Source organism: Diorhabda sublineata, chromosome 2 (genome assembly GCF_026230105.1).
Source record: "Diorhabda sublineata isolate icDioSubl1.1 chromosome 2, icDioSubl1.1, whole genome shotgun sequence".
NCBI classification, from domain to species: Eukaryota; Metazoa; Arthropoda; class Insecta; order Coleoptera; family Chrysomelidae; genus Diorhabda; species Diorhabda sublineata.
The window spans coordinates 24925522-24952075 of record NC_079475.1 but is presented as its reverse complement, the minus strand read 5'-3'; the positions used below and the strand labels follow the sequence as shown (position 1 = coordinate 24952075).

The following is a 26554-nucleotide window of genomic DNA, read 5'->3' as shown; positions in this document are numbered from 1 at the left end:
CAGAAGTGGACGAAAACAGAGCTAGAAGTTAACGCGAACAATGACGACGAAGAACAACAACAACCACCCGAAGTCATCCACTATTAGAACAACTTTACTCCGAAAAGAGGGTGGGAGGGGCTTGATTGACCTTCTTAACCTGCACTCTCGATAAGTAATGAAACTACATGAATTCTTTTATACTAAATCGGAAGTCTCAACTCTGCATCGGATTATATCCAAGGCGGATAAGGATCTCACTTTCAATAAGAGTTCACAAAACTCACTATAGCACACGGTCTCAGACTGGTGCTGAAAAAAACTCATGTCTCACTTGTGAATCTGATAAGGAAAGTGCATTGAACTGAGTTATGATGTCACAGGTGAGAATAATCAGAGTCTTTATGTAAATGGAAAACAGCTAGAACTAATCTAGGTACACAATATTAAAAAAACACTACCGATCAACGACTCATATGAACATGGTCGATATTAGAGTATAAGAAAAGGACTATAAACGAGTACGTAAAATTGTAAATGTCCAATCTGATGGTTTTGTATGGTTTATTCGATAAGTGGACTGTATTCAACTTAATTTTTTATCTTTGCTTGAATTTCGTTGACTATTGATATTTATTTACAAATGAAACAATAAATATACGACATTTCGTTTTATTATATATAAAAGAGCGTCGATCGATATTCATTAATCATGAAAGAATGCGGTCGAGCGTTTTCCTGTTAACAGTGGGGAGGGGCAACAACTCGCCGTTTGGCATTAATTACAATATTCCCTTACATAAAATATAACAGTTGTAATAATACCAATAATTAAATTTTAATTGTGGAGTAACTAGCAATCTACTGATTTATCGCGTTAATAATTTTTACTCGTTACAAAGAATGTTCCTTATAAAATTGGTTACAAATTTTACACCATTTTTATAATCGATTCAAATTTATTGAAAAAAATACGAAGAGATCATTGAAAACAACTGTTTTTTTTTACTTTTCGCCCCGATTAAATTAAATATCAAGAAAATTTAGTTTATTATCTATCATTCCGAGGTTGATTGCTAATTTGACTGCAATATTTTTGCACGGTCTTCCTCTCAGTTGCCGTCCTCCAGGAACTTCATACATCGCTCCACGCTGGTATCGATCAGAAGGCATCCTCTCCACTTGTCATAGTATCCATATGTGACTAGGGGACGGATTATTGTAAATTATGAATTGACAGCAATATTGCTCAAACAAAAATTAAATTAGGTTAAAAAAAGACAGAATGTTCTTTGGCAGTACATTTTTAATAAATTTTTTTAATCCTAAAAAATCCTAAAAAAACCCTCCCTGAACACTCAACAATATTAGTAACAACCGTATATATAGGTAGGAAAACAATTATTGCCGGATTAGATACCAATGGAGATGTCTGAAATTTGAAAATCTCAAAAACATATATTGCTTTCATGAAAACCTATGGTTTCATAGGTTTTATTTAACGTTATGTTTTAAAGTAAATGTCACTTATCGTTCAACTATTCATTAATTGAATTGAATTTGAATTTACAAAATGTAGGCACTTCTCATAATAGTTATCCGACATTTCATTACCGATACTATGTTAAAATGGAAGCACAAATATTAAGTACACTTATAAACAGACGTAAGCTGATCAAGCATCAACTTTATTCAATTTTTCAATTTCCTGAGAAGACTCTTCGGCGTTAGCTTCTAACGTTGACAATGCTAAGCCGGGGCTACATAATTGGACAATTTCGGAGATATCTTTACCTTTTGTTTCGGGAAGGTAAGCTCTAAAAATAAAAATTATATATTAAAAATTTAATACATTTTTCTTATTAACTACTAGAGGTCACACCCTGCTTCGAACGGGTAGTAGAGTGTAATACGCCTCCATATAATATTTATACTTCTTAAAATATTCTAATATATTTTATTAAGTAAATATTATAAAAAGAAAAATAATATTTATTTATGTACAACATTGCTAATATTTGCCTGACTACTTGCTATTACTACTAAGAGGTGAGAATTGCGGTAGAATTTATTTGCACGTACGAAAATATTTACAAAGCAAACTCCAATTATTTTTCAGCTTCTATCTATCCAAGAGACAGATCACCTTTTGTATTATAACGGGAGGCGCAAAAAGAACGCATGAATTTGAGTTGAGTAGTGGGAGGAGTGGTGGGTTGGAGGATGGTTGTTTTGTAAGTTGGAGCGTTCAGTTTTAGTAGTAATGGCGCAGTGGACCGTACCGTATAGCGTTTTCGCTGTTGATCATTTCTTCAAAAGTAATGAATATGTTATTACTGTTCAACAGCTGTTGCGCACAGAGTTCTACGTTTCACGAAATGGTTCGATACCTGATCGCTACACAATACTTCGTTCGGTTGCCTCTTTTCGCACAACTGTCGTCTTTTTGCACGGCGCGAACTCTACTAAAAGTGGACAGAGTTAGGGCGTTGGTTCTTCAAAGGCCTCGCCACTCCGCTAGGCGGCGTTCTCTAACTCTGATCTTGTCTCGCTTGCTGCAGCGCATCCTGAACGATGATTTAAAATTTCATCCTTACAAAATTATGATCGCATAGAAGATTTATGATGATACTGATAATGTTGAGTTAGCGATGAGTGAACTTGTCACATCTTAACTAATTATCACTGTTAAGAGGACTTGTACCTTAACACGTCAGTTCTATGTGAGATATTCTATTGAAGAAATATATATTTTGTTATTCTCATTAATACGCAATAAAGTCTTCTATTTCTAGTGATTGTTTGATTAACCACGTACCTTAACAATCACAAAACTTTTTTTATTGGTGAAAATGACATTAAAAACCGTCTAGTTGTTTTTGACTTCTATGATATGTAATGATAATAGAGCTAGAAGTAGTAGCAGCTGACATATTTGAAAGGAGTTTTAAAAAATTGTAAATTTTCGTGTGCTGTGACAATGAAAAAAATAATTAGCGATTTGCAAAAGACATAACTAATATTAATTGAGATAACTAAGTGGATATACAAAAAAAAAGTGGAAACAAAAAGAATATGTATGTACAAAGGTTGTGGAACGATAATTGTATTTCCAAAAAATCACTTATATACACACTCAATGTAATTATGACATAAAATATTAAACTTATGGATTACTCCTGAATAAATAAATCCAATTTATTTGGTTGTTTCAATGTAAGACCATTTGATTCAGAGGATTTTACAGACCAAAATAATAGATTACACGGTGTGTGAAGAAATATATGTTTTAAACTCACCTTAAAAATACAAACAATCCTAAAACTACGGCGGCAAAAATGAAAAACGACGCTGATCCTATAGTTAATTGCAAAGTAGGAAATGTTAATCCAACGATTAAATTTCCACCCCAATTACACATACTTCCCAAAGCCATGGCGGTAGGTCTGGGTCCAACTTCAAACAATTCAGAACCGACAAAGTATGGAATAGGACCCAATCCAATTCCATAGCATAATACAAATCCCAGAACGCCCACAATACTTAAAAAAGCCACCCATGGGTATAATTCCTGAAAAAATATTAGATGAGTATAGTATCTATGTTTTTATTTTTATAATTTACTTATTTACGAGGATTGCTACTTAAGTTATGATATAGACGAATAAAAACAAAAATTTATGAATGGTTATGGCTTTATTGTTTCTCAAAATTTTCCCCATTAAGATCAATACACTTTTGCATGCGTTTGAACCAATGGGCATAGTATTTTTTCCATTTCGATTGAGGTACCTCGAAAACAAAAAGAAGAAATCATTGGGTGCCAAACAACATACGGCGTATAGCCCATCCATTCGATATTTTGACTAATAAAAAAAACGTTTTTTTAACTGATGTGTGAGAGGTCACGTTGTCTTTTGCGATTGGTTTCCCTGATTTTTTCAAACACTTGTGGAAAACAAATATTTGTGTACCATTTTTTGGACCGTTTTACGTTGCCCTAATGGAACGGTGACTACACGTCCAATTATTGTTTTGATGTGCGCGAGCAACTTTTGTTAGAAGACCCATACAGTCGATTGTTGTTAAGTTACGGGTTTATATGCATAGATTCATGATTCGTCGCCCGCGATTGAATTTGTTCAGCATTTTTTTGCACCAATATATAAGAGCTTTTTTAAGCGATTGCCAAATTATGCTGTATCCAACGCGAATAAATCTTTTTGGCAGCCAAATGTTCATGTAATTTCTAATTTCTAATTATTTTCTTTAAAATTACAAATTAATGCCTTATGTGTGTCAGACAGTGTAATCGGGAGTGTTGGTGTAGTGGTGGTGTAAACAGTGTATTCAGTATAACAAATCTGTCAAATTTCTGATAGCTGGAAAGGATCGAAGAAAGTCCAATTCCTGTTTTAGGTTATGTTGATTGACATTTGACTTTGAAATTTAAATTTATTTTATACTTTTCATTAATTGCAATAATTTAATATTGAAATACCATGTATATTTAAAAGAATTAACTTTACTTGTATACTTCAACTGAGGCGGAAAACCACTTTGATAGACTTATCTAGGGATTTATACTGAAAACACAAAATTAACATAAACCTTTGCAAAAACCGTCTACAAAATCGGTGATTTGCGATATAGTCACGTTACGGCAAAAAACGCCGCCGTCATTATTAATTTTATAAACAGTATTAAGATATAAATGTGAAGAATTATACTTACAATATACATAATAGAAACGCCCAGTGTAATAAGGCAAACCGCCGATGTTAAAAGACTAACTTGTATACATAATCTCCTAGTAAAACGAGACATCGTCCAAATCGACAATATTGCCATTAAACAGTTACATATGCCTGTACCGATTGTTGCCATTTCTCGTTCTTCGACCGATAATCCTGCAGCTATGAAAATTCTGTTTGAATAAAAAAATACCTACAAAAAATAAGTGCCTCTTAAATGTCAATTTAATGTTGAATTTAATAGAAAATATTTTTTTTTCATTTCATTTTAACGTGCCTCGACAGCGCTGGTCATTGGCACACAAAAACAATCATAAGTTATATACAGGATTGTTACAAAATCTATTACAATGCATAAATTAAATTATATTTTCTTATATAGCTTGGTGGCTTTAGGAGTCTCCACGATTTTCCTTACTTCCGTGCTTAACAGACACAGGAACTTGACAAGTTCGGCAGACTTGTGCCGTGAGTAAGTTTCGTGTGGTTGATGCGAAGTCACCTTATTGTCACAGCTTCTCTCCAATTCAAAAAAATTAGGGAATTGCGAGAAGTAGTTGGGTGGATTTGATGTAGTGCTGTAGTACTCTTGCTCCATGTATCGTGCCAAGATTTTTTAATGAGGTGTTTGAAGTTAATCTTCAGATCATTGACCAGCTGAACTGGGATTTTAGGATGATTTTTTGTGGCTTCTTTGGCATGGCGATCGGCACATTCGTTTCCAGCAATTCCAGTGTGCGATGGAAGCCAGATGAGACAGACTGTTATATCAAGAGCAATGAGAGTTTGGTAGATGTCATGAATGTTTTGGACTATTAGATGGTCGGTGAATGTATTATATAGGTTATCAATTATATATTTATTTCATAGCTATCCCGCCACCTTTGTAGGAGTCAATTAAAAGTTACAATTAATTGGCTCAACAGGCATGGGGGGTTGAGGCCAGTGTTTTGGACTCGAGAAAAGACGATACTAATACGCGGGTTTTTGTCAAGAGGTTTTAATAAATACACGTGGTGTTACAATAACAGATTAGTTTTATTTTAATAAAATAACTCGGATCATGGTATAATACAGTGAACATGGTTGTGATTGACTGTATGGATGAATGAGAGTCAGTACATATGGCAATATGTTTATGGAGAGGAGAAATATATTTGAAAACTTGAAGGATACTGTATAGTTCACCAGTGTAAACACTACACATCGGAGGTAAACAGAAAGAACTTATGAGTTCGTGGTTTGTAGTGACTGCGCTACCCACACGAGATTCAGCTTTGTAGGCATCCGTATAGAGAATTAGGTCGAAGGATATTTTATGCAGAGTTTACAAGAATGCTTTCTCTACAAGAACGCTAGGGGATTCGTGTTTATTGTAGATGGTTAGTGAGGTATCTACTATGGGAATATTTTTTATACAAGGGGAGAAGAAGGCAAAGAAAGTTCAATAGGTTCAATAGAAAGGTCAACGAGAGGTTAATAGAAAATATTTGATTGATATAAAAAATGATAAAAGTTTCACGGTCTGCATGAAGAAAAATGTTAATATTATATATAACAGTTTATTTGCAAGCACAAGACGGTAAACACTTTTACAATCGAGTAATCCAGTTTGTGCCTTACGGTTACTTGTTCGAAACGGAGCATTAACTTAATTTTGTAAGAGTGATTGTTTGAAGAAAATTTCATGTAATTTTTTAAAGATTAGATTTCATTCTATCATTTCATCACAGTGCAGAAAAAAAGGTTTTTATAATATTTCAATTTTGATGACGTAGTTAAGTTAGCTGGTAATAAAGGTTATGTTGCGAAATTTCTTTAGGTTATGATTTGTTTTTTTATTCCCTCAACGTCATTTCCTCATTTTGAATAAAAGTGAGGGGATGAAGAGTTATGAGGTAATGACCTTTAGACGAGATCAACTCGGTTTCCGTACATTTTTGCTTATTGGAACTTTTTGATTAACATTTTGCTTTATTTAGACAGACTGTGTGAATTATAGAGATATCACTCTGTTGGCTATCATATACAAAGTCCTAGCCAGAATTATAAGAATTATAGATTAGGCAAATACTTGACCGAACAACTGAGCTAGTATTAGGGGGGCCAAAGTATTTTGTCTTTTGTGTTGTTACAATTAATCCCAAATCTCGGAACTATTAACATAATCCAAAATGGTGGCATAAAAGATATTGACGGGGTTAGTAATTTCTTATTATTATTATTTCTTAGTTTAGGGGTCTAGAACTGGTTAAAACAAGTTCGTTCCAATCTGCGCGATTATGATTTATTAACTCACGTACTTCCAAATGAATTATAACATAACTTACCGCATTTATTCCGCTAAGTTGTTGTCCACCTTGTAAACTACACACTAATAAAAGAGGTAACAAAAGGCTACGATCAGTAAGAACTCTTCGTAAATTCCAATTATCTGCAGTAGATTTTTCGTTGTTTACTTGTTCTTTTTTCAATTCCTCTATTTCTAACCTAATAGAATTCTCTCCTGTCTTTCTTATTCTCTTTAATTCTAAAAATATATTGGAACGATGTATTTTAAGACCCTGAAGTGCATTAAAATGTAAAGTGAAAACTTGTGATAATTGATAACAGTGTTAAAAGTTGATGAAGACCATATATAAAAAAAATTATAAACTACTCGTATAGCAATACTGTAATTTTGATGCTGCAACATAATTTCTTTTTAGGTCTACATTTTTCAAACCCTCCAAAAAATAATCTTTTTGAAGCAGCGCTAAATACACGTTTGTCTCTCTCAGCACTTATTCATTCGTCTGAAATACTGAAAAAATTCACTTGGATTACGTTTGAAGATTCAGATGAATGTTTCATACGAGCGAACTTTTGATCAGCATTAAGCCATCGTAACATACACCTTACAGTTATCTTTTCCATGTGCCTTTCATGTGAAATATTCATGTCCACACGTACTTTTATTGGGCATTCGCTAAATACATTATTAACCATTTCTGGAGTAGATGCATTAAATGAGAGTCCCAGATGTTCAGCGTCTTCTTTTGTGTGTTGATCTGGCCTTTCTTGAAGTGGGACGGAGCACTTTCAATATAATATTTACGTAATTTTTCCTCGTTTTTTTATTGTTATTATAGACACACTGGAATTAGTTAGTGGTACACTTGGTATTCGAGATGATAAGGATTACCTTGAACTTAACCAAAGCACACTATGGAAACTTTTCAACGAAATAGGTTTTCGCTGGAAAAACATTCAAGAACATCTATTCTAATAGAAAGAAAAGAAATTATGATATGAAGAAGAAATTAACTAAGGACTATAAGAGAAGAAGAGGAGACAGTGAATGAATCAATGTCGGTAAAGGAAACACCATCGAAAATAGAAGTAGAGGAAATAATAAATAATATTACAATTAATAAATTCATGAATGTTCTCAAAATTTCATCTTTTGTGATACGATATATTGAAAATAAGCCAATTTCAAAAATATTATAAACAAAAAATATTCCAAAAATTTATTAGTTCTCGGGTAGCAGAATGAACTATCTTCCAATAATTTAAATTACGCGCCATTAATAAAATTTAAATTTGCCAGTATTTCATGGAGGATGTCATATTAATAATTCAGGTTTAGACGCCCAGTCGACGTCAATTTGATTAGAACAAATAACATTGTCATGATCTATCAAAATGTACGTGATCTGTGGCATTTGTCAACTTATTTCATATACATATTATGTAACATAATAATACTCCTATATGGACAGTTCTTATGGGAAAAATCGTCTCTACGTTACGGTGTCGACAATATTCATTTTCTCTCTCGTTCGGGTCACTTTATCTATACTGCGCATGCTTCATGCGCGCAAAATATGCGCATAATTAACTGAAGCGCTCGGAGGAGAGAGAGGACGATACACTATTTGTTTTAGTTAGTCGGAACACCTTCCACTTATAGATATGTAATACATATTCTATCACATGTATGACTTATTTGTAACCTTAAAATACTGCAATAAGGTCTTTCTTATGTATCTTGACCTCTGACTTTATGATTACGCAGTTATCAAACATTCTAATTCTAGTTCGTTCTGAAATACGAATTAATCATTAACTAACTTATTGAAATCAAAAAATACAGCAACAAAATTGAAAGGATCAATCTTCTTTTTCCTGTTACTTGGCCTCTGTCTATATAATTCCGCTGTTATCGAAAAATTACGGCCTTTTTTAGAAAAACTCGTTTTTCCTATGTGTATTTTACATAATTAAAACTTTTTTTTTTACAAAATATGGAGAAATCAATGATATTAGTATTTTTAAAGTCAATTACTTACGTTGGAACGCTAGATGATGTTGCTTTTTTATTACAAACAAATACTTAGGACTCTCTGGTAATATAGGCAATATTAAGGCAGTTAAAATGACAGGCACAGCGTAGACGGCCAAACAGTGAGGCCAATAATTGGTATTACCTAAAAAAATATCTCTTGAAAAAAACTTCCATAGCTAGTATCAATTGAGAGAAAAACTTCTGGAGTATAAGTTTCTTCAGGAGGAGAAACTCCTATAAAACCAAATTTAATTTTGAATCGAGTAGTTATCATAATTTTTAATACCAAAACGTTTCTTCAAAATCCAATGTTCATCGACCGGTTATTCAACTAAGTCTTATTTTCTTACATTTTTGTAGGTAAATAATTAGGGGCACTGCACAGCAGCCTTAAAGTCCCTTAAATGTCCTTATCAAAGCTGTTTTTAGCCATCTACAGCAACCTTGCTGGATCAAGGAGAATGGAAACTTGTTCCTACAGATTTCCCGCTTTATTCACACAACTTTACAATAGTGAGGATTCTAGGAACTGGATGAAGTAAAGTATCATCATCATCCAGATAGAATCTGCTAGACTCTAATCAAGTATTTCCCGAGGAGGAAATTTTCTGTAATGAAGCCAATCAGGAGGTGTAGTTTGTATTTGTTTTAATTTCTGGTGGAAAAGGAACCCCAAGAGTACTTCTTTTTCGATTTCCTTCTCCTTCGGAAGAGAGATCAAGGCACATGCTCATTCCATTTCTATGCTTTAGTGCAAATTAAAGAATTAAATATTTTGGTTGACTAAAATACATCAAAAATAACATAGATGTTAAAGTGGTTCTCCTAAAAATTTTCTTTTCACCTTAATAAACATTTAATATCACCAACAATGATATTTCTTTTCAAAGTACTTAACTTTTAGATACCAAAAACAGGAAATTTACCTAAAATGTTATGCATCGATAAAATTTGTCCTGCTAATACTCCTATTGTCAATCCAAGAGGGCATAATACTCCTATTGCTCCGCGAAGGTGCAATGGGGCCAATTCAATCAAATACATAGGAACAACAGTAGTTGTAAGACCTGAAAAATACAAGAAGCAGTAGTATATATAAATAAATGGATAAAATAATAAATTGAAACATACTTTAATAAATTGAAAGTTTTTTCGTTAACCAATCAAATTGGCAAACTATTTGAGAAAATTATTAATACATATCCAAAATTTACTGACTGAAATCAACTTTTTGTTAGGTAAAAAATAAAATTCAGGGTTAATTCTCACCTGAAGCGAATCCTGAAAGCAGTCTTCCGACAAATAATAATTCCATTAAGCCGCTAGGTTTAGATACCAAAAAAAGTATCGCTGACAAAATTTGAAATACTGTACAAAGTATAAGAACACCTTTGCGTCCAATTTTGTCAGCAAGATAGGAACCACCCAAGGAACCAACAGCACCTCCAACCAGAAACATTGATACAATAAATGACCATATTAAATCAAGTTGATATTTTCCTGGATATTGTCCGTAACGATTGAAAATAGTGTCATTGCAGAATTTTTTTATAACCTATAAACAAATTCCAATTACATATTTGTATTCAAATTGATTTCTGATCAGAAAAAACTCAGATTTTTATTATGAAGTGACATTTGGACACGATTAAGTCGGCATTAAAAATTTCTTATTGGATTCGGATAAGTATTTATAAGAGGAAGAAAAATTGATAGGATGGGAAACAATGAAACGTCAGAGAAAAAATTAAAAAATGAAACATTAGATGTAATAATTAATTTCGTTTCGCAGTGGAAGCAATACAAATAAGATAAATACAGAACAATAAACAAAATTAGGAAAATTAAAGAAGAAAACAGCTCAAGTCAAAACTGAAATAAATATAGATACTTAGTATTAGAAGATATAGAGCGTGTCTCACTCACAAATAATGTCGGTTTCTGATGTTTACTTTGTTTATTACATAATACAAAAAGAAAGCGTTGATATTCGAAGTGTAGCCCATCGTATTCTATGGTTTTAAATAAACGTTCAGCAAGGTCATTGAAACCTTGGTAGAACTATTCTTTGAGCTTAGATTTTTCCACGCAAAAATTACTCCATGGAACTGAAAAAATAGTAATCTGGCGGTGCAAGGTCCGGACTAAATGTTAGATGTTGTAGGAGTTCAATACCACCTATAATCCTTCAATCTTATTTCTCGTAACTTTCGCAGAATCTGCTGAGGGTTCAAGGGAATCTGATAATTGGTGAGTGCTGGTACTTCATTGGTGTTCTACTACTTCCCTTGCAAAATCAATACTCCACACAGGTGAAGAACTTGAACGCGAACGATCTTCAAGAGTCAAACTTCCACAATTATAACGATCAAACTAACGCCGTGCCTTTTGCTTGTGCAAACTGACTTCCCCTTCATTTTCACATGATTGCTTTGAACTTTTGTTATCAATAATGTATTAATGTATGAAAACGCATTGCGTCGTCAATAAACAAAGAAATAATGATTAAAAGAAAGTAAAGCAATTGTACTCTTCATAGAACTAAAGACTAGTCTTAACAAGTTACGACATGTTTGAATTGACACGTAGGAATTTTCACAGATCAGATTCAAATTTCAAGCACTGACAACAGAAGAATATATAAATTGGAACAACAAAAATAAAAAAAGGATTCAAAGTGGATTTGAAAAGTTACCAAGTAAAAAAACAAAATAGATTGATTTTTTTGGAGATGAAATGAACATGTCAAGAAACTTGAATTAATAGAAATACTGATACCTGTGTTAAATTTGAGAAAAAAAATATTGAAAAATATAATAATAAGAATAGAAATGAAAGAAAAAACAATAAAGAAACAGAACAAACAATAAAAATAGCATATGAAAATACTTCTTAAGAGAGGATGCATAAAAATAAAATTTTAATAGAAAAAAAACTAAAAGAAATACGATATTCGCCAGATTATACTCCTTGTGACTTTTTTTCTCTTTTTGAAACTCAAACGGTTCGGGGAAAGCGCCTTTAGTCCATTAAAGCCATAAAAACAAGAAGTGTATGGAAAATTGGATGAAACGTTAGAATTATTGTATTAGTTCAAAAGGTGATTATAAATATTTGTATTAAAATACTTGAAAGTATTGTTTTCTTTGGTCCGCCTGAGTAAAATTTAATCACAACGTACATTCATAATTATAAAAAATCTACCACTTACCTCTGCGGGTGTATTAACCACTCCAAGGTTATAACCTACAGTTTGGGATAATCCTATGGTGGTTGAAGCCCCAGCTAGTATCAAAAGTTTCGACCATCCTGGGCGTTCGATAGAGATATCCTTCAAAACAAATTGAGGCTTAGAATATAATGGGATGTAATTGCGGGGCACATAAACAAAAATAGAACTTATCCCATTCGATCATTTAATGCACCATTATTGAAAGAAGCTTATAGACCAAAAGAGCAATTTATTCAATATACTCAACGCAGTCGTGAGATTATAGATCAAAAGAACAAATTTTTTGATTTATTCAGCGCATTGTTAGTTAACTTATACTCGGATTAGTAAACTTTTGAGTCTATTAGGTGTTCTTCTCTTTGCCATGCAAAAAATTGTAAAGTTGAACAAATATTTGTTTATTTGGAATTTGTGCACAAAATATTAATGTGCTGGTAATTTAGCTCTACCCACAACTAGTGTTAAATGATTAATTATGAGCAATAGGTGCTAATAGAGTCTTCTAACGATTTCTTTGAGAAAATATCTTGCTCAAGTTGAACAATAATCTGATTGTTTTTTGGGACAGAAAACTATATTCAGCTTACCTGGTTTTACTTCAAAACTCAATCATTTTACTCTGAAAGTAATTCGAAATAATTGATGAAAACAAGATGATGCGTTTATTATTCACTATATTTTACTGGTAAAGGTAAAAGTAGTAACTCAAATTTAAATAAAGCAATATCTGAATTTGTAAAACAATTTTTAATTATCTTTTCTTGTTATATTATCTCAGTTAAACTATTAAAGTATTGATTGATATCATTTGAATAACATTTAGTACTGGTAATGAAATTAATTATCACAAATCTGACTAAAGGTTAAAAGAATTTCCGAAGAAATACTTTAAAGGCACAATGTTCCCTAGGTGTAATAGTAAAATTGCAAAAAAAAACAATTTCATCGTAAAAGAAATGTATTACCTTCTGTATCATGATTTTTACAGTAAATACTACAACCACTTATATATTTCCGAAAACGCAAATTTTATTAGCGCTAACTGGCCACGTTAGTTTAAAATTTTGTTATTATTTGCCTCCGATAACCTTTAATTGTTAAATAAAATTATCACACTCAAATTATGTTTCATATGTCTTGTTAGAATGATCATTGAGTAAAAAATATTATTCAGAACCGGATTGGAAAATAGTATTGCGAGGTGCGATCAAAAAATACTGTTCGGACTTTATATTCCTTACAAATATTTTAATAAATATATTTCATACACTCCCATCATTTGATTGTAATAGCGACAACAAAAATAAAGATATAAACATTGTCATCGTATACTCAATACAATTAATTTTATTAAAATACCATGCCCGATTTAAAAAAATTAATTGCGAAAAAAATTCTTTTGATACGTTGAGCCCCGGTGCGGTCCGTAGGCCCGCAACTGAACTTGCCCCACAGCCCGGAGTGGTCCTAGGAACTGCACAACTTTGTCAAGCTTGTTGCTTATAGACAGACCCCGCCGTAGACAACTTTTCGAAATCTGTTAAAAAATGTTCTCGAACAATTATCAATGTCCTTGGGTTATTACTACTGATTTTTAATTCATGTATTTTCATTAAAAACAAGAAAGCATACGGAATTTTTTTCGGGATTTGTTGTCTATCCACATTTGTTTTAATCGCCAGATTTAGATCATAAAACTTCTGACTCTTTCAACAACTTTTGACAACGTTCTTGTTATTGAGGTCATTACAAACCCAAAGAATCTTTCCAGAAATGCTTGCCAATAGCGGTACTTTGAAGGAGATTAATTTAAATTTTTGTTACCTTTTCACTTTATTTTTAATAATATTTTTGATCACACCTTTTAGAATTTCTTGAAAACTGAACTATCTACATTTGATATGCACGGTTATCAATATTTTCTTGCGATCACTATTTTAATCACAAAAATCGCATCATAAGTAAACGGCAAGGCACTTCCGAGACAAAATATCCACCAAAACAAACCACATTGCCAACCATTTAGCATTATTCCTGTTAAAAATAAGCAAGACAAAACATGTCCTGTAATAGCTAAAATACTGTTTAAGGAAAATACTTTGAAAACTATTCATCGAAATCGAGCTATGCAATAAGTAACACTGGTCAACAGAGGTTTTGTTGATCTTGATCTTGGCATATAAAAGGTTATAAAACATCAAAAAACATTAAATAAAATAACACATATGTTTTTCTTGACAAATCTTCTTGATTTTACGTAACTTTTGATAAAAATTTAGTTTAAAAACACAGGTAAAAATTGAGATTTATCAAGAAAAACAAGAAGTAAAAAATAAAAAGTTTTGAAAAAATGTCGAGAACATATTTATAGTTCAATAAAAAGCCATTTATCCCTGATATCTTTTCTCCATCACTTTTAAATCCCGGTGGAAGCGCTTCCCTTGCTTCCCACTATAATTTCCTAAATAATCCCGAAATTTATTTTATTATTGTGGAGATAGCGTAACTTGATTCCTACTTCATATTTACTCCCAAAATTTAAAAGCATATTTTCCATAACTTTTTAATAATATTGTACTTTACTTTAGAAATTTTCTACTACCAACACAAAACTTCTCTAAAATTTACTTTTATAAACTATGGAAAACTCTGTATCTTTCATCAATTTTACTATTCACGGACTATCAAATATTAGACTTTTCAACTTTTCCATCCTGAATTTCGGAAATTTTCTACAAATGTGATTAGAATAATCTCCTTCTTTGTTCAAAACTTTGTGAAGTTGCTTTATCAGTCCAAATCTGTTATGTAATAATGGAAGTCTCTAATTACAAACGGGTCCTTTATTGCATTGGCTTTACCGACAGTTGAAGAATTTCTTGCAGGCCAAACATTTTTTACCCAATGAAACTGCTTCGCTCTACTATCCCACATACAAATGAAGCAAAAGTTTTTCGTATACAAATTGTAAAGTAAAAAATGAACCATTTCCAAATCTTCAGAGATAGGTCATTGGTGCTCGAAGTAATTAATTATTTTGAAACTAATGTTCATATTTTTTTGATGCAAATTTATTTCCATCATACACTAAGTCGCATTTTAAACTTCATTTATAACTGCCAATAAAAAGCCGCCATTAAGGTATGTATTCTTTTACTCATGTTCAGAAGCAGCTTTGCGATATCATGGTAATTAATAATTTTTTTCTTTCACTATTGACAGTTCTAATACTTGATTTTGGAATCATGTAACAAATAATTAATTTCATTTTGAGAAAATAACTATGGAGTAGATGTATTAAGCACTTTCACTGATAGGCTACGGATTTCCGCGAATTTGCCAATAACATCGATTCTGAGGGTATGGGAATTACTTGGCTCTTCATCTGAATTACGAGTTAAACCAGCCTCTTCAATTAAAGTTCAAATTCTTGCTTTTAAGATCACATGCAGTTTCACTGATAGACTAGCGATTGCTGTGAATTTGACAATATACTCATGACAGTTATGCACATTTGTAATACCCCGCGATTAAAGCCAACCTCATCAGTTAAAGTTCATATCCTTTTTTTGAGATTACGTAGCAAATCACATAACAACTTATCCAGATTCATGTGTATTTCGATATTGTTAAATAACTGATAGTCCAGGAGCCGGTAACACTGAAAGTCCCGTCAAGGCGGAATCAAAAATTTTCATTCAAATAATTAGAACATAAGTATAGGAATAAATTAAGCTCGGTATGCGTGAATTCCTAATGACGAAACAATGTGAAAAAAAAATTATTAAAAATTAATGGTCGGATATTTTTTTTAATGTATTCGACAGTAAATTTTATTGGCTTTTAGAAAAAAATCACGTGATCCACTTTTTCTTGTCGGTATACCTACTTTTATTTTATTCATTTTTATGTAATTTTTCGCTCAAAAACTGCCCGAAAAAATCCTGCATACCATCTTGAAGTGCATAAACTATATTAGCATCTACTCTAAAATGTACGATGTCCAATACATTTATAATGAAGTAAATGCTTTTTGTGGAATGGAAGATGTCTTTTCCTCTTCTTAGATTTAGAAGAATATGAGGATTAATATGATTTAAGGAATAATAGGAGAATTTTTATTTTAGATAATTGAAACAATAAAATAATATTGAAATAATTGACAGGAGTTTATTCTCAAACTTAGTATATTTATTGATAATCATCGAAATCAATTTCATCTATATCATAACGGTTTTTTTTCTGATTCTTCACTTTCTTCTTCATTTAATTGGCCATTAAGAATTTCTTCAACTTTTGAAGGTGCTGCTGGGCCTTTATACCACAATGGTTCCATCTTATTTTCTTGATTCAGTGTCCATCCACATTCTATTGGTTCAAATGAAAGACAAATTGGTTCAGTGGCATTTTGCCATATTGCATTTATAGATATGGTGCGTAAAATTTTTTGTGACAGAGTTTTCCAGCGGAATATTGCTAGAATTGAAATTTATAAGACCTTTATAAAATTCTTATTTGCCTTCTTGCATCATCAACATTATTTTTGTCTATATTATACATTTCGTTAGTAAATCTGTTTGCTCTTCGTCATTGATGTCTTCCGGATCCGTCAAATGTTCAAACATACTTTTGGTATTATTCATTCTGTATTAAAATGTTGAATGGTTTAATTTTTCATTTGCAAACAAAAGCCGCTGTATAATCAGAGCCTGTAAAGGCATGGAAGCCCGGAAGACCTCGACAAAGTAATGGACCTAATTCTCGTGCAAGATCTGTACAACTTATATAATTAATTTCTTTACCTAATTTATATGTTATCCATAGTCTACGTCTGAAGCGTAGCACACTCTCACATTTTTTAAAAGACTCTTCTTTCGAGGAGAACGGAGTAATATTTTCCCTAGTAGATGTATTGCAAATAAAACCCTTCATTTTGCAATTACAATAGGAAATAGGAAAATTTGACACAGATATATAAATGTTACACCACAAACTAAAACACACTGAATTAATTGTCACTACGACACAGTACAGAAAAAACAATATGAGTTGATAATATTCAAAAATATAAAGATGCAACACTTCTATCCAAAATAGAAAACGAAATGACGAACATTCGACACTTGAAGGTAATGCAAACTAAAGGGACAGAATAGGTTGTACCTTCTAAAATGCCCAAAGAAAACCTTACTTGAACTAGAGAAAAGTAATAAATGTATACATCGAAACCATGGAACTATCATTCGAAAAACCATCATAATCGTGTTCAGGAGGTCTCAAAGCATGGGAAAAATGATGTGCCCCCCATTTCATTTTTCTTCTAGTCATGCCTTCCGTAATAGTCTAATTTTTTCTTGAAAAATTTGACTAATGAGGTTTGTTACTGTTTTGATAGCATTCAGTTTCAGCAGAATAGTAACGAAATTACTTAAATGTGCATGTGAAAAGTGGGATAAATTGAGAAATAGATAACAGTATATTAGATAACTAAACAGCAATCGCTTGATTCCATATCGACTTTTTAGAATATATGTGGATACTGTTTTGTTATCTAAGTGAATAAATTATTTATCAGTTTCTGTTAATTATTTTTCCTTGAAAAATTCGACTAAAAACATTCTTCAACAAAAATAATTTTACAAGAAACATAATTATTATTAAAACATTTTTCCATTTTTTTAATAATTTTTCTTCACATTGTTTCGGCAATACCCCAATTTATTCCTATACTCATGTTCTATTTATTTAAATAAAAATTTTTTGATTCCGCCATGACGGTACTTTCAGTGTTACCGGCTCCCCGCCTATGAGATCACAGTTATTCTGCAGGGTAAGGGGTCTCTAATAGTGGAAATCACGTAATGTTTCTATCATCATTATGAAAGAGAGAAATAAATTTTATTAACATGAAATCGAAAAAAAAAAAAAAACTTCGGAACATTAACATTAACCATTTCCACTTGAAAATAACTGTCTATTATTAAAACTCGTGACAAATCCTGTATATACGTCGCAAGGACAACTATGATAATGAGTTAACAGCTTTGTAACTATCGCAATCGCTCAAACACATATAAAGTAGTTTTCCAAGCGTGATAATAATTATGTGCTAATATCAACAATATCAACCTCTGACCCTGGATGAAAATTTCATTAAATAATGTTTATAAAAAAAGTAATACCGCGGGCTATAAGTAAATATGTATATTTTTAGATGGCTTACGAGTTATAGATACCTTGAAGGACTAAAATCGAATTTTAAGCTGGCTCGTTGCCTAAAAATTTGGTACTGTAATAGTTTGCACATTAAAGTATTTTCTGGTGACAATTCAATTTCTGATACACAAGATTCTCGGCAACATCGCGCTACAACGTTGTTAGTATATAAGAGGCCAGGATGTAAAGACTACAGGGTGTGTGTCCCAAATTGGCGCATCGTATTGGGAGCGAATTCTCATTGACTGCTTCCCAGCTGGTGCGCTATAGCACACCTTGAAATCTTTACATCATGATGAGAGGCAACGTTTGTATTCATTCAATTATATACAAGGTGAATTTCGTTATTAAGGAAATTATAAATAAAAATAGTAGACAACGACCTCTATAAAATATGGCGATACATATAGAGTGGATGTGTTTTTTTTAATGGAACTAGTATATTTCCCAATATACGACGATATTTATTTAGTCTAATATGTTGAAGAATACCGTATTATAATAGAAATATTTCATATAAATAACTCACTCTGCTAGTTTGTTTTTCTCTTTAGATAAAATTTTATAATTAACTTTTCATTTAGTTTTCATCAAACTATCAAATTGAAATTTCGCATACTTTCTCGTGTTTGATGGACAATACTAGTTTCAATAAAAACATTGATAAAATATTTAATAATATCGCGTGAACTTGTAAACCAAACTTCGAAATTTCATTAATAGATCACGGAACAAGAAACAAAGATTTATGCAGCCTTTTCTCGTTAACTTACTACTACGCAAAATTATTCTTATACATATTGTTTATTTTGATTTCTTTATTTGTTTATATCTTTTTAAATACCGTATATAATTCGTTAAAACTGTTAATTGTAAGAACGAGTATTATATAGAGTGTTACTAAACTCATCCGACAAAACTCAGGAATATGAAATTAAGATGGTTCTTTCCATAAACAAAACTCCCTCTATATATGTAGTATGAACGATATTTTAAATCTCTACAAATTAATATAGAAAGTTTTATAATTACAAATATTGTCATTCTGATGAAACATGAAATACAACCTACAGCTCTAGAAATAACAGACATATTTTAATGTAAATGTAAACATACTGAACGAAGCACGTTGTTGCCAGATTTGTTATAAACATCCAAGCAAATCGCATTCAATTTTTATTTTTAAAAATTAATTAAAAATACAATAATTAATTAATTACACGAAGGTGTCCAGCATAAGAACCGACACAGAGTAGAGCGGACCTAAAATATGACCGTTGAGGGAAATTTGCCCCTAAACTTCTATACCGAGCTCGTCATATTTTAGGCTCCCGCATTCCTATGCTCTTTGTCGATTCTAACGCTGGAAACCCTTTAATTTTGACTTTGAATAAACTTCCACAATAATAATTTATTGAAACGTCAAATTTATTTTTGTAGCAGTCATAGCCACTTAAATATATGAAATGATTTTTATGAGCGTTCTATTAAAGGTATAGGGTATAGGTACAGGGTGTGCCATTTAAAAAAAAATGAGATTTTGTTATATACAAAAATCGAAACTCATACAGTAAAAAAAGCCATACAGTATGATTCTAGGCTCTGAAATCACGAAAATTCAATAAACGTGGGTTTTGTGTTTAAAAATTAATTTTGCAAATGATGATTATTCCAAAGTTGATGTCGATACTGAAGAATTAAGACACCCTGTATAATCTAAAAATTTTTTATATACAAAGAACTTTTGCTATAAAACTTCTTTGGTAACTCTTGCAGGTTATGGGAAAGTATATGGGTCACCTTATGTTTGACACCCTGTACATTATATTCATATTTTTATTATTATTTAATAACTTATTCACGGACGTGGTCTTTCTGTCCGTTGCTCACTGGTGTACAATTTAAATAATAGAATTATTTATAATAATTGAAAGAAATTTTTTGCATGAAGAAAAAAATGTTTAAATTCGTATTTGGCAAGAGCAAATACACAAAAAAACCTTAATGATCCCGCAAAGTTGAGTAAGCTTATTTCGCATATTCCTGTTATATTATACGGGGGTAAAATTAGCAGCCCTTACTTTATTTCATATCAAAACTTTTTTCCATATGTTTTATCAAATAAAATTATAACCTGAAATCCTTGTTTTATTTAAAAAATATTTCTCATTCCTAAATTTTTTTCCAAAACCACTAAAGAAACATAATAAACACCATAATTTATAATTTATTTAACAAATTTGATACAAAACAAAAAAAATGTAAAATTTATTACAATAGATGGATAGTTTATATACAATTTTATTTAATTCTTTGGTCAATATTAATAGAGAAAATAAATATTGGAAATTCAAAAATTTTATAAGTAGTTCCAACATTTCAGTAAGGCCGCTATATTGTGTGACGTCATAGGTATAAAATAAACTCTGAACATATGATACAAAGTAGATATGACAATTTATTCTAACTTTGAATAAACTAAAATACCTTATAAAGTTTTTTTATGATGCCAAGTAATCCGAATATACAACAAGAATGGTTTGAAAGTGTTGGTCGTTTTGACTATCCTGCGATATGTAATTATTTTTGTTACCGGGATTATTTTAATGCAAGTAAGATTCAAATTTAAATTATTTTAATATCTAAAAGTAATTAAGTTTATTATACTTTTAATTTTTAAAGTGATTATGTAATGATACAAGATTTATTTACTTTATTCTTATACAGTGCTTTTCAGATAAAAGTATCCACCTTTAATAACTTTTGTAATACTGGTATTTAGAAAAAATCCAAAAACACGTCAATTTATGTTGGAAGGGGCAAGCATTATGGCTTATTTAAACTTACTGGAAAAGCCACCCCCCCATCCCCCAACCCATTTTAGTACAGGCAAATAAGGTGAAAGTAAATAATAAGTAAAATATGTGCTCTTAAAAGAAAAATTGTTTATCTCATAAACTAACCACTTTAACCTACAAGTATTATACATTTTTGAAATCAGCTCAAAGAGGAGTATCCAAATTTTACATAAAAAATATGAAAAGTAATTTAAAAAAATAAAGGGGATGCTGCTAGGGGTGAGGGGGTGGCTTTTCCAGTAAGTTTAAATAAGCCATAATGCTTGCCCCTTCCAACATAAATTGACGTGTTTTTGGATTTTTTCTAAATACCAGTATTACAAAAGTTATTAAAGGTGGATACTTTTATCTGAAAAGCACTGTATATAGAAAAAATTTTTATTTATCGTAGCTAATGAATTAAAACTGTATTATAACAGCAGTCGCAACACTGCCGGCAACGATAACCTCGCGATCATCAAGCAGACAACTGGTCAATGTTTTTGTTAAACCTAAGACGTCACAACTGAAAACCAATGAGAATCGTTTTCTTATGTAGTTAAATTTTTTGTGATTTCCAATTAAAAAAATATTATTTTTCCCTTTTAATTAAATATTTTACTTTCGGACATTATTTCATTTCAAGAACTTATAAAATAAACAAAAACTAAATACTTATTAAAAAATGCAAGTACCCTATTGATAATAAATGCTGGTAATAACCACCTCTAGCCAAAAAATATTAACTTAGTCTACGTGTCATGGATTGCCGTATAGCCGGATTGCCACTGGTTTTCACTCAATTTAATGAAAAAATTATAAATTATGATGTTCATTTTTTTTCTCTGCACTATTGGTTTTGAGAACAAAAAATAAAAAAAAAATATTTTTACATAAAACAAGGTTAAATTATTTCATAAAACTGTAGTAAGTCCTTTGCAAGTGCACGAAAATTTCAGCATTTCAAGCATTACTGAAATTTAAAAAAACAATAAGAACTCAATTTTAGTCACCAGCTTTTAAGGGTGATATCTCGGTAAGGGGTGAGCTGAGGAAACGGATATGATATTATGCTAAAGTGTAAGGGAAAATTTTAAGAAAAAAAGGCAATTTCAAATTGAATAAGTAAACAAATATTTTTAGAAATAGAAAAATATTGGGGAAAATGGCATTGATAGTTTTTTATTAATATAAACGTGTATTTGGATTTCAGAATTTATCTAACTGAAATGGTTGAAAATTTCCCAGAAAAAATTAATGACGAGTTTAATATAAAGCAAAAATCGGTAAATTTGAATCAAGTAATATTATTAATAAGTTAATATACCTTCCAGAATGAAGAGCTACTAGTGTATACATAATATATACAATATTGTAAATGGTTTCAGTAGAAGTAGTAGACTTATGTTTAAATCAAAATTCGATAAATTAAGGAAGAAATGAATTTAGTTGTATTTGAAAAACGTTTAAAATATAGTTGAAGCCAATTATCACTAGACACAAAATCACAATAAACAAAAATGCACTAAAATTCAAATATAATAAATAACAGAATTGAAATTGACATGCAAATACTTAAATTTTTTAATTCAATTTCAAAAATATGATATTTCTAATTTTTTCATATTGAATTTCTAAAAATTTAGTTTCACATTTAGTATGAATATGAAAATGCTTAATGGTCGATGTGAAGGAAAGCAAACACAATTTTAGTGTTATGAATCAAGGTCGTCTAAAATGTGTCACTGAAAATGAATATCGTCAATAACAAACACAGCAAAAAATAGATAATTTTACTTTAACTGCCACCTTATCTACCAAACCGATATGAGCTCAGTGAAAGGTAAAATAGACGATAATACTGCTATTTATAAATTAAATAAAATTTAAATAATTCTAAAAACTTATATCTAGTGAATAGAAATGTGCAAAAATATGTAGACCATGGAAGGAAATACAAAAACGATGGTACTAGATAAATCTAAATAATCCTATGTGATTTGCTTCATCAAACTCTTAACGTCGATTCCTTTACTTTAACGATAGGTTTTGAAGTGGGCAAACAAAAAAATGCCAAAGCAACAAACTTACTTTTGTCTCCCCTCAAATTTGCGGCTTATTAATATGTTGAGCCCTAACCAAAATTGTAAACTTGGTCCCAATTTTATTTTGTTTTTTTACATTTCATATGGGGTGTGAATTTATTTGAAATAGAGAGTGCGAAAAAATGATATTTTTGTTGTACGGTCCATTCTGGGCCCAAGGAAAAGTTTACTAGTAAAACTTTCCCCAGCGCCTCGAACATCATTTTTTACACTTTTAATTCTAAATAAATCTTTCATTATGTTTCTTTGAATGCACACTCTACCTGCAGTAGAATGTACAAAAATGTACAATGGGTTTTCAAAAATATCATATAAGATCAAAATAATGCTTTTGGGTGAAATCATATTTACTTATTTGCTTTTTTATTTTGCGTTGAAACATTTAGAAATATGTGTGATACTGAGTGACTCCCTCATACCTGAGGTCTTTCTCAAGGATTGGTAAGACTAGTTTCATTTATGACCCATCTGAATTTTGGATAGCCTTCGCAACAGATGTGGACCAAGTGTAGGGTAATGTTTCAAAGACCCAGGACTGTCCAAGCAAACTGTAAAACTCATGTTTTTTCTTGGGCCCTGGAGAAGGTTTGAAATAAAATACACCGAGTAGTCCATAGGCTATGGACCACACTGGGGCTCAACTTGTTAACTTTACATTGAATGATTTGATATGTCTGTTTTCTAAACTAAATTATTTCGTAGAGAATGGAATTCTGCGAATATTTTATTAAAGGGTATTAAGGCAATGTTAGTTGAAGCAATTTGAAGTAGCCCTTTGTGTACTTATAACATTTCAATTATTCATTATTTAACTAATATAATGAAGTAGTTAGGTTGTTAGTAGTAAAGGATACAACATAAAGCAGAATTGCTGTTAAACATTGTTAATCCAAATACAAAAGCAAGCATTTCGCAACACAAAAATGTTGTCATTAAGCTAAGTCCAGTTACCCATCTAAAATAATAAAATAAATAATTTTGTAAATGTTTTAAAATGCATGTACAAGACAATTTTAAATATTTCATATTTGACTGATTAGTTTGTTAGGGAGAGCTATTTATTACTACCACCCACTTTGCTGTTATTTTTGTCATATATTTTATTAGTTTCTATCAAGACTGATATACTTTTGATTGTAATTTCTTTATTGGGAGCTATTTTTTATGATAATTTTAATCCTGTGAATATACTGGGTGGGGAACTATGAACGACCGTTGGCCATATCTCAGCAACGGATTATATTACAAAAAAAACTATAATAAAAGTGGTTCACAACTAGAGGGTGTATTTGAAAATATAGTTTTTCAAAAAAAGGTGATCTCGCCTCTAGGATAGATAGAACAAGAATAAAAATCGGCTCCGTAACACAGGACCTAAAGTTCTGAAATTAATTTCCCTGTGATTTTCGGGACGACTTTTGTTATTATTTTCCGAATCTTCTTATATGCCCATCCAGTAATGAAATGATTACTACTTACCTATAATATTGCTTAAAATTATTATTTTGTATAGTAATAGAGAAATACATTGTCGTTTTGTTTTCTGGTGCTAGTCAAATATGTGATATAGCAACATGGAGGTATAATAGAAACTGGAGTCTAAAATATTAACTATGCAATATGAGAACATTCAATTAAATCTAATTTGAATGGAAATTGTATCAAGTAGTTCCACACAAAAAACTGATTTTCTTTCTAACTAACAGCTCTTGAATATCACAATGATAGTTGATTCTCATTAATGATATGGGACGATTATCAACTCAATTAATTAGCCAAAAAGTTTTTGCTTAGTTTAAAAAATTATTTAAAGACATACTTGCTGCCGTGTATTTGGTTTATATTTTTTGTTTTTGGTTGCATCACTAATTTGGCTATTAGTGTTATATGTAATAATACTAGGAGGATACTGTGAATATTAAATAAATGGAGACAATAAGAATTAAGAGTTAATACTACATAAGAAGATGTTCACATAAAAAAATACAAATATCAAATTATGAAACTCTGTAATAAGATTAAGACAAAATTATAAAAGTTCAAAAGCCATTTTTTCATAAATTATAAGGAGACGTAATAAATTTGATTCCTATCAAATGTTCAACAATGAGGTTTGTTGATATTTTATTCTAATTGTATTATTTTTTACATGAACACTGGGACAGTAAATATTTTTAAAATGTTATGGCAATTAAAATTTGTCAATAAAACATTTACACATTTCCAAATCACATAAAGCTTACATACAATCTACCTACTCATAGACTATTAATAATTTTTTTGAGACTTTATCATACATATTTCTATAGACTTGTGTCCAAAAAAGAAATATATTTCAATTAAAGGAAAAAGAATTACTGAAAAACGATATAATCACCAAAGTAAAGTATATGTTCCACAAAGACATAATGAATTTTGTATATAACTTACTGAGTAAGGTAACTGCCAAGAACGTTTTCTGATTGAAGGGATGATTTCTTTATTAAACAGGCGTTCACTGACTCCTCCTTGTTCCATAATAAAGTAATACAAATGACAAAATGTACTATCAAAATTAAAAATCTGGTAGGTATTAAACCTGAATTACTGTACATAATCTGAAAAAAGTGAAGTAACTAAAATGATTTTATTTCATAGCCAACAATTACCAGGTCTAAAAATCCTAATTACAATCAAAATAAAAACCTTTCGAAATATTTTGATGCAACATACCTGTTTATATGCAATATTTTGTTTTGCAATACAAACAATTTTTTTTGATAAAAACAAATGATTATCAATTTTTAAATTATAACGAAAGTAAACATATCCATCAGTCATACAACTCCAAATAAAGGTTCCGAGATAAGAGAATAATTTAAATTTGAAATTTCAATGACCTCGTTTATGACGCATAGTTTTGTTTGTTTATGCGAATACACAGAATTGAAAGTTAAGGAGAACGGAAATGTCAAGCATGAATTGTGAAAATGTTTACCCACTCCCATGTTTTATTTTTAACTTTATCCACATTCACATCACTTGAAGAATCATTTGAATTAATAGCAAACTATATGATTATATATGCAATAGAATATTGCTAATAAACATTTATTTTATAT

The 26554-nt window shown here is 30.8% G+C and overlaps 1 protein-coding gene across 2 annotated transcripts; it reads right to left on the bottom strand.

Annotated features, from left to right (window-relative positions):
* Positions 1-1267: 1267 nt before the first annotated feature.
* LOC130440826 (solute carrier family 2, facilitated glucose transporter member 1-like) lies at positions 1268-26380 on the bottom strand. Of its 2 annotated transcripts, XM_056774182.1 has the most exons (11): positions 25884-26008; positions 24308-24408; positions 13261-14368; positions 12275-12394; positions 10333-10618; positions 9990-10130; positions 9068-9205; positions 7064-7263; positions 4714-4926; positions 3279-3550; positions 1268-1796 (listed from the first exon to the last, which is right to left on the bottom strand). In XM_056774182.1, the coding sequence occupies exons 3-11, from the start codon at positions 13270-13272 to the stop codon at positions 1655-1657; spliced, it is 1524 nt and encodes a 507-aa protein (XP_056630160.1). In that variant the 5' UTR covers positions 13273-14368; positions 24308-24408; positions 25884-26008; the 3' UTR covers positions 1268-1654. The 2 variants fall into 2 exon arrangements, with proteins under 2 accessions (XP_056630160.1, XP_056630159.1); XM_056774181.1 differs by lacking the exons at positions 13261-14368; positions 24308-24408 and adding an exon at positions 26166-26380 and having other exon boundaries at positions 25884-26050.
* Between the last annotated feature and the right edge of the window lie 174 nt (positions 26381-26554).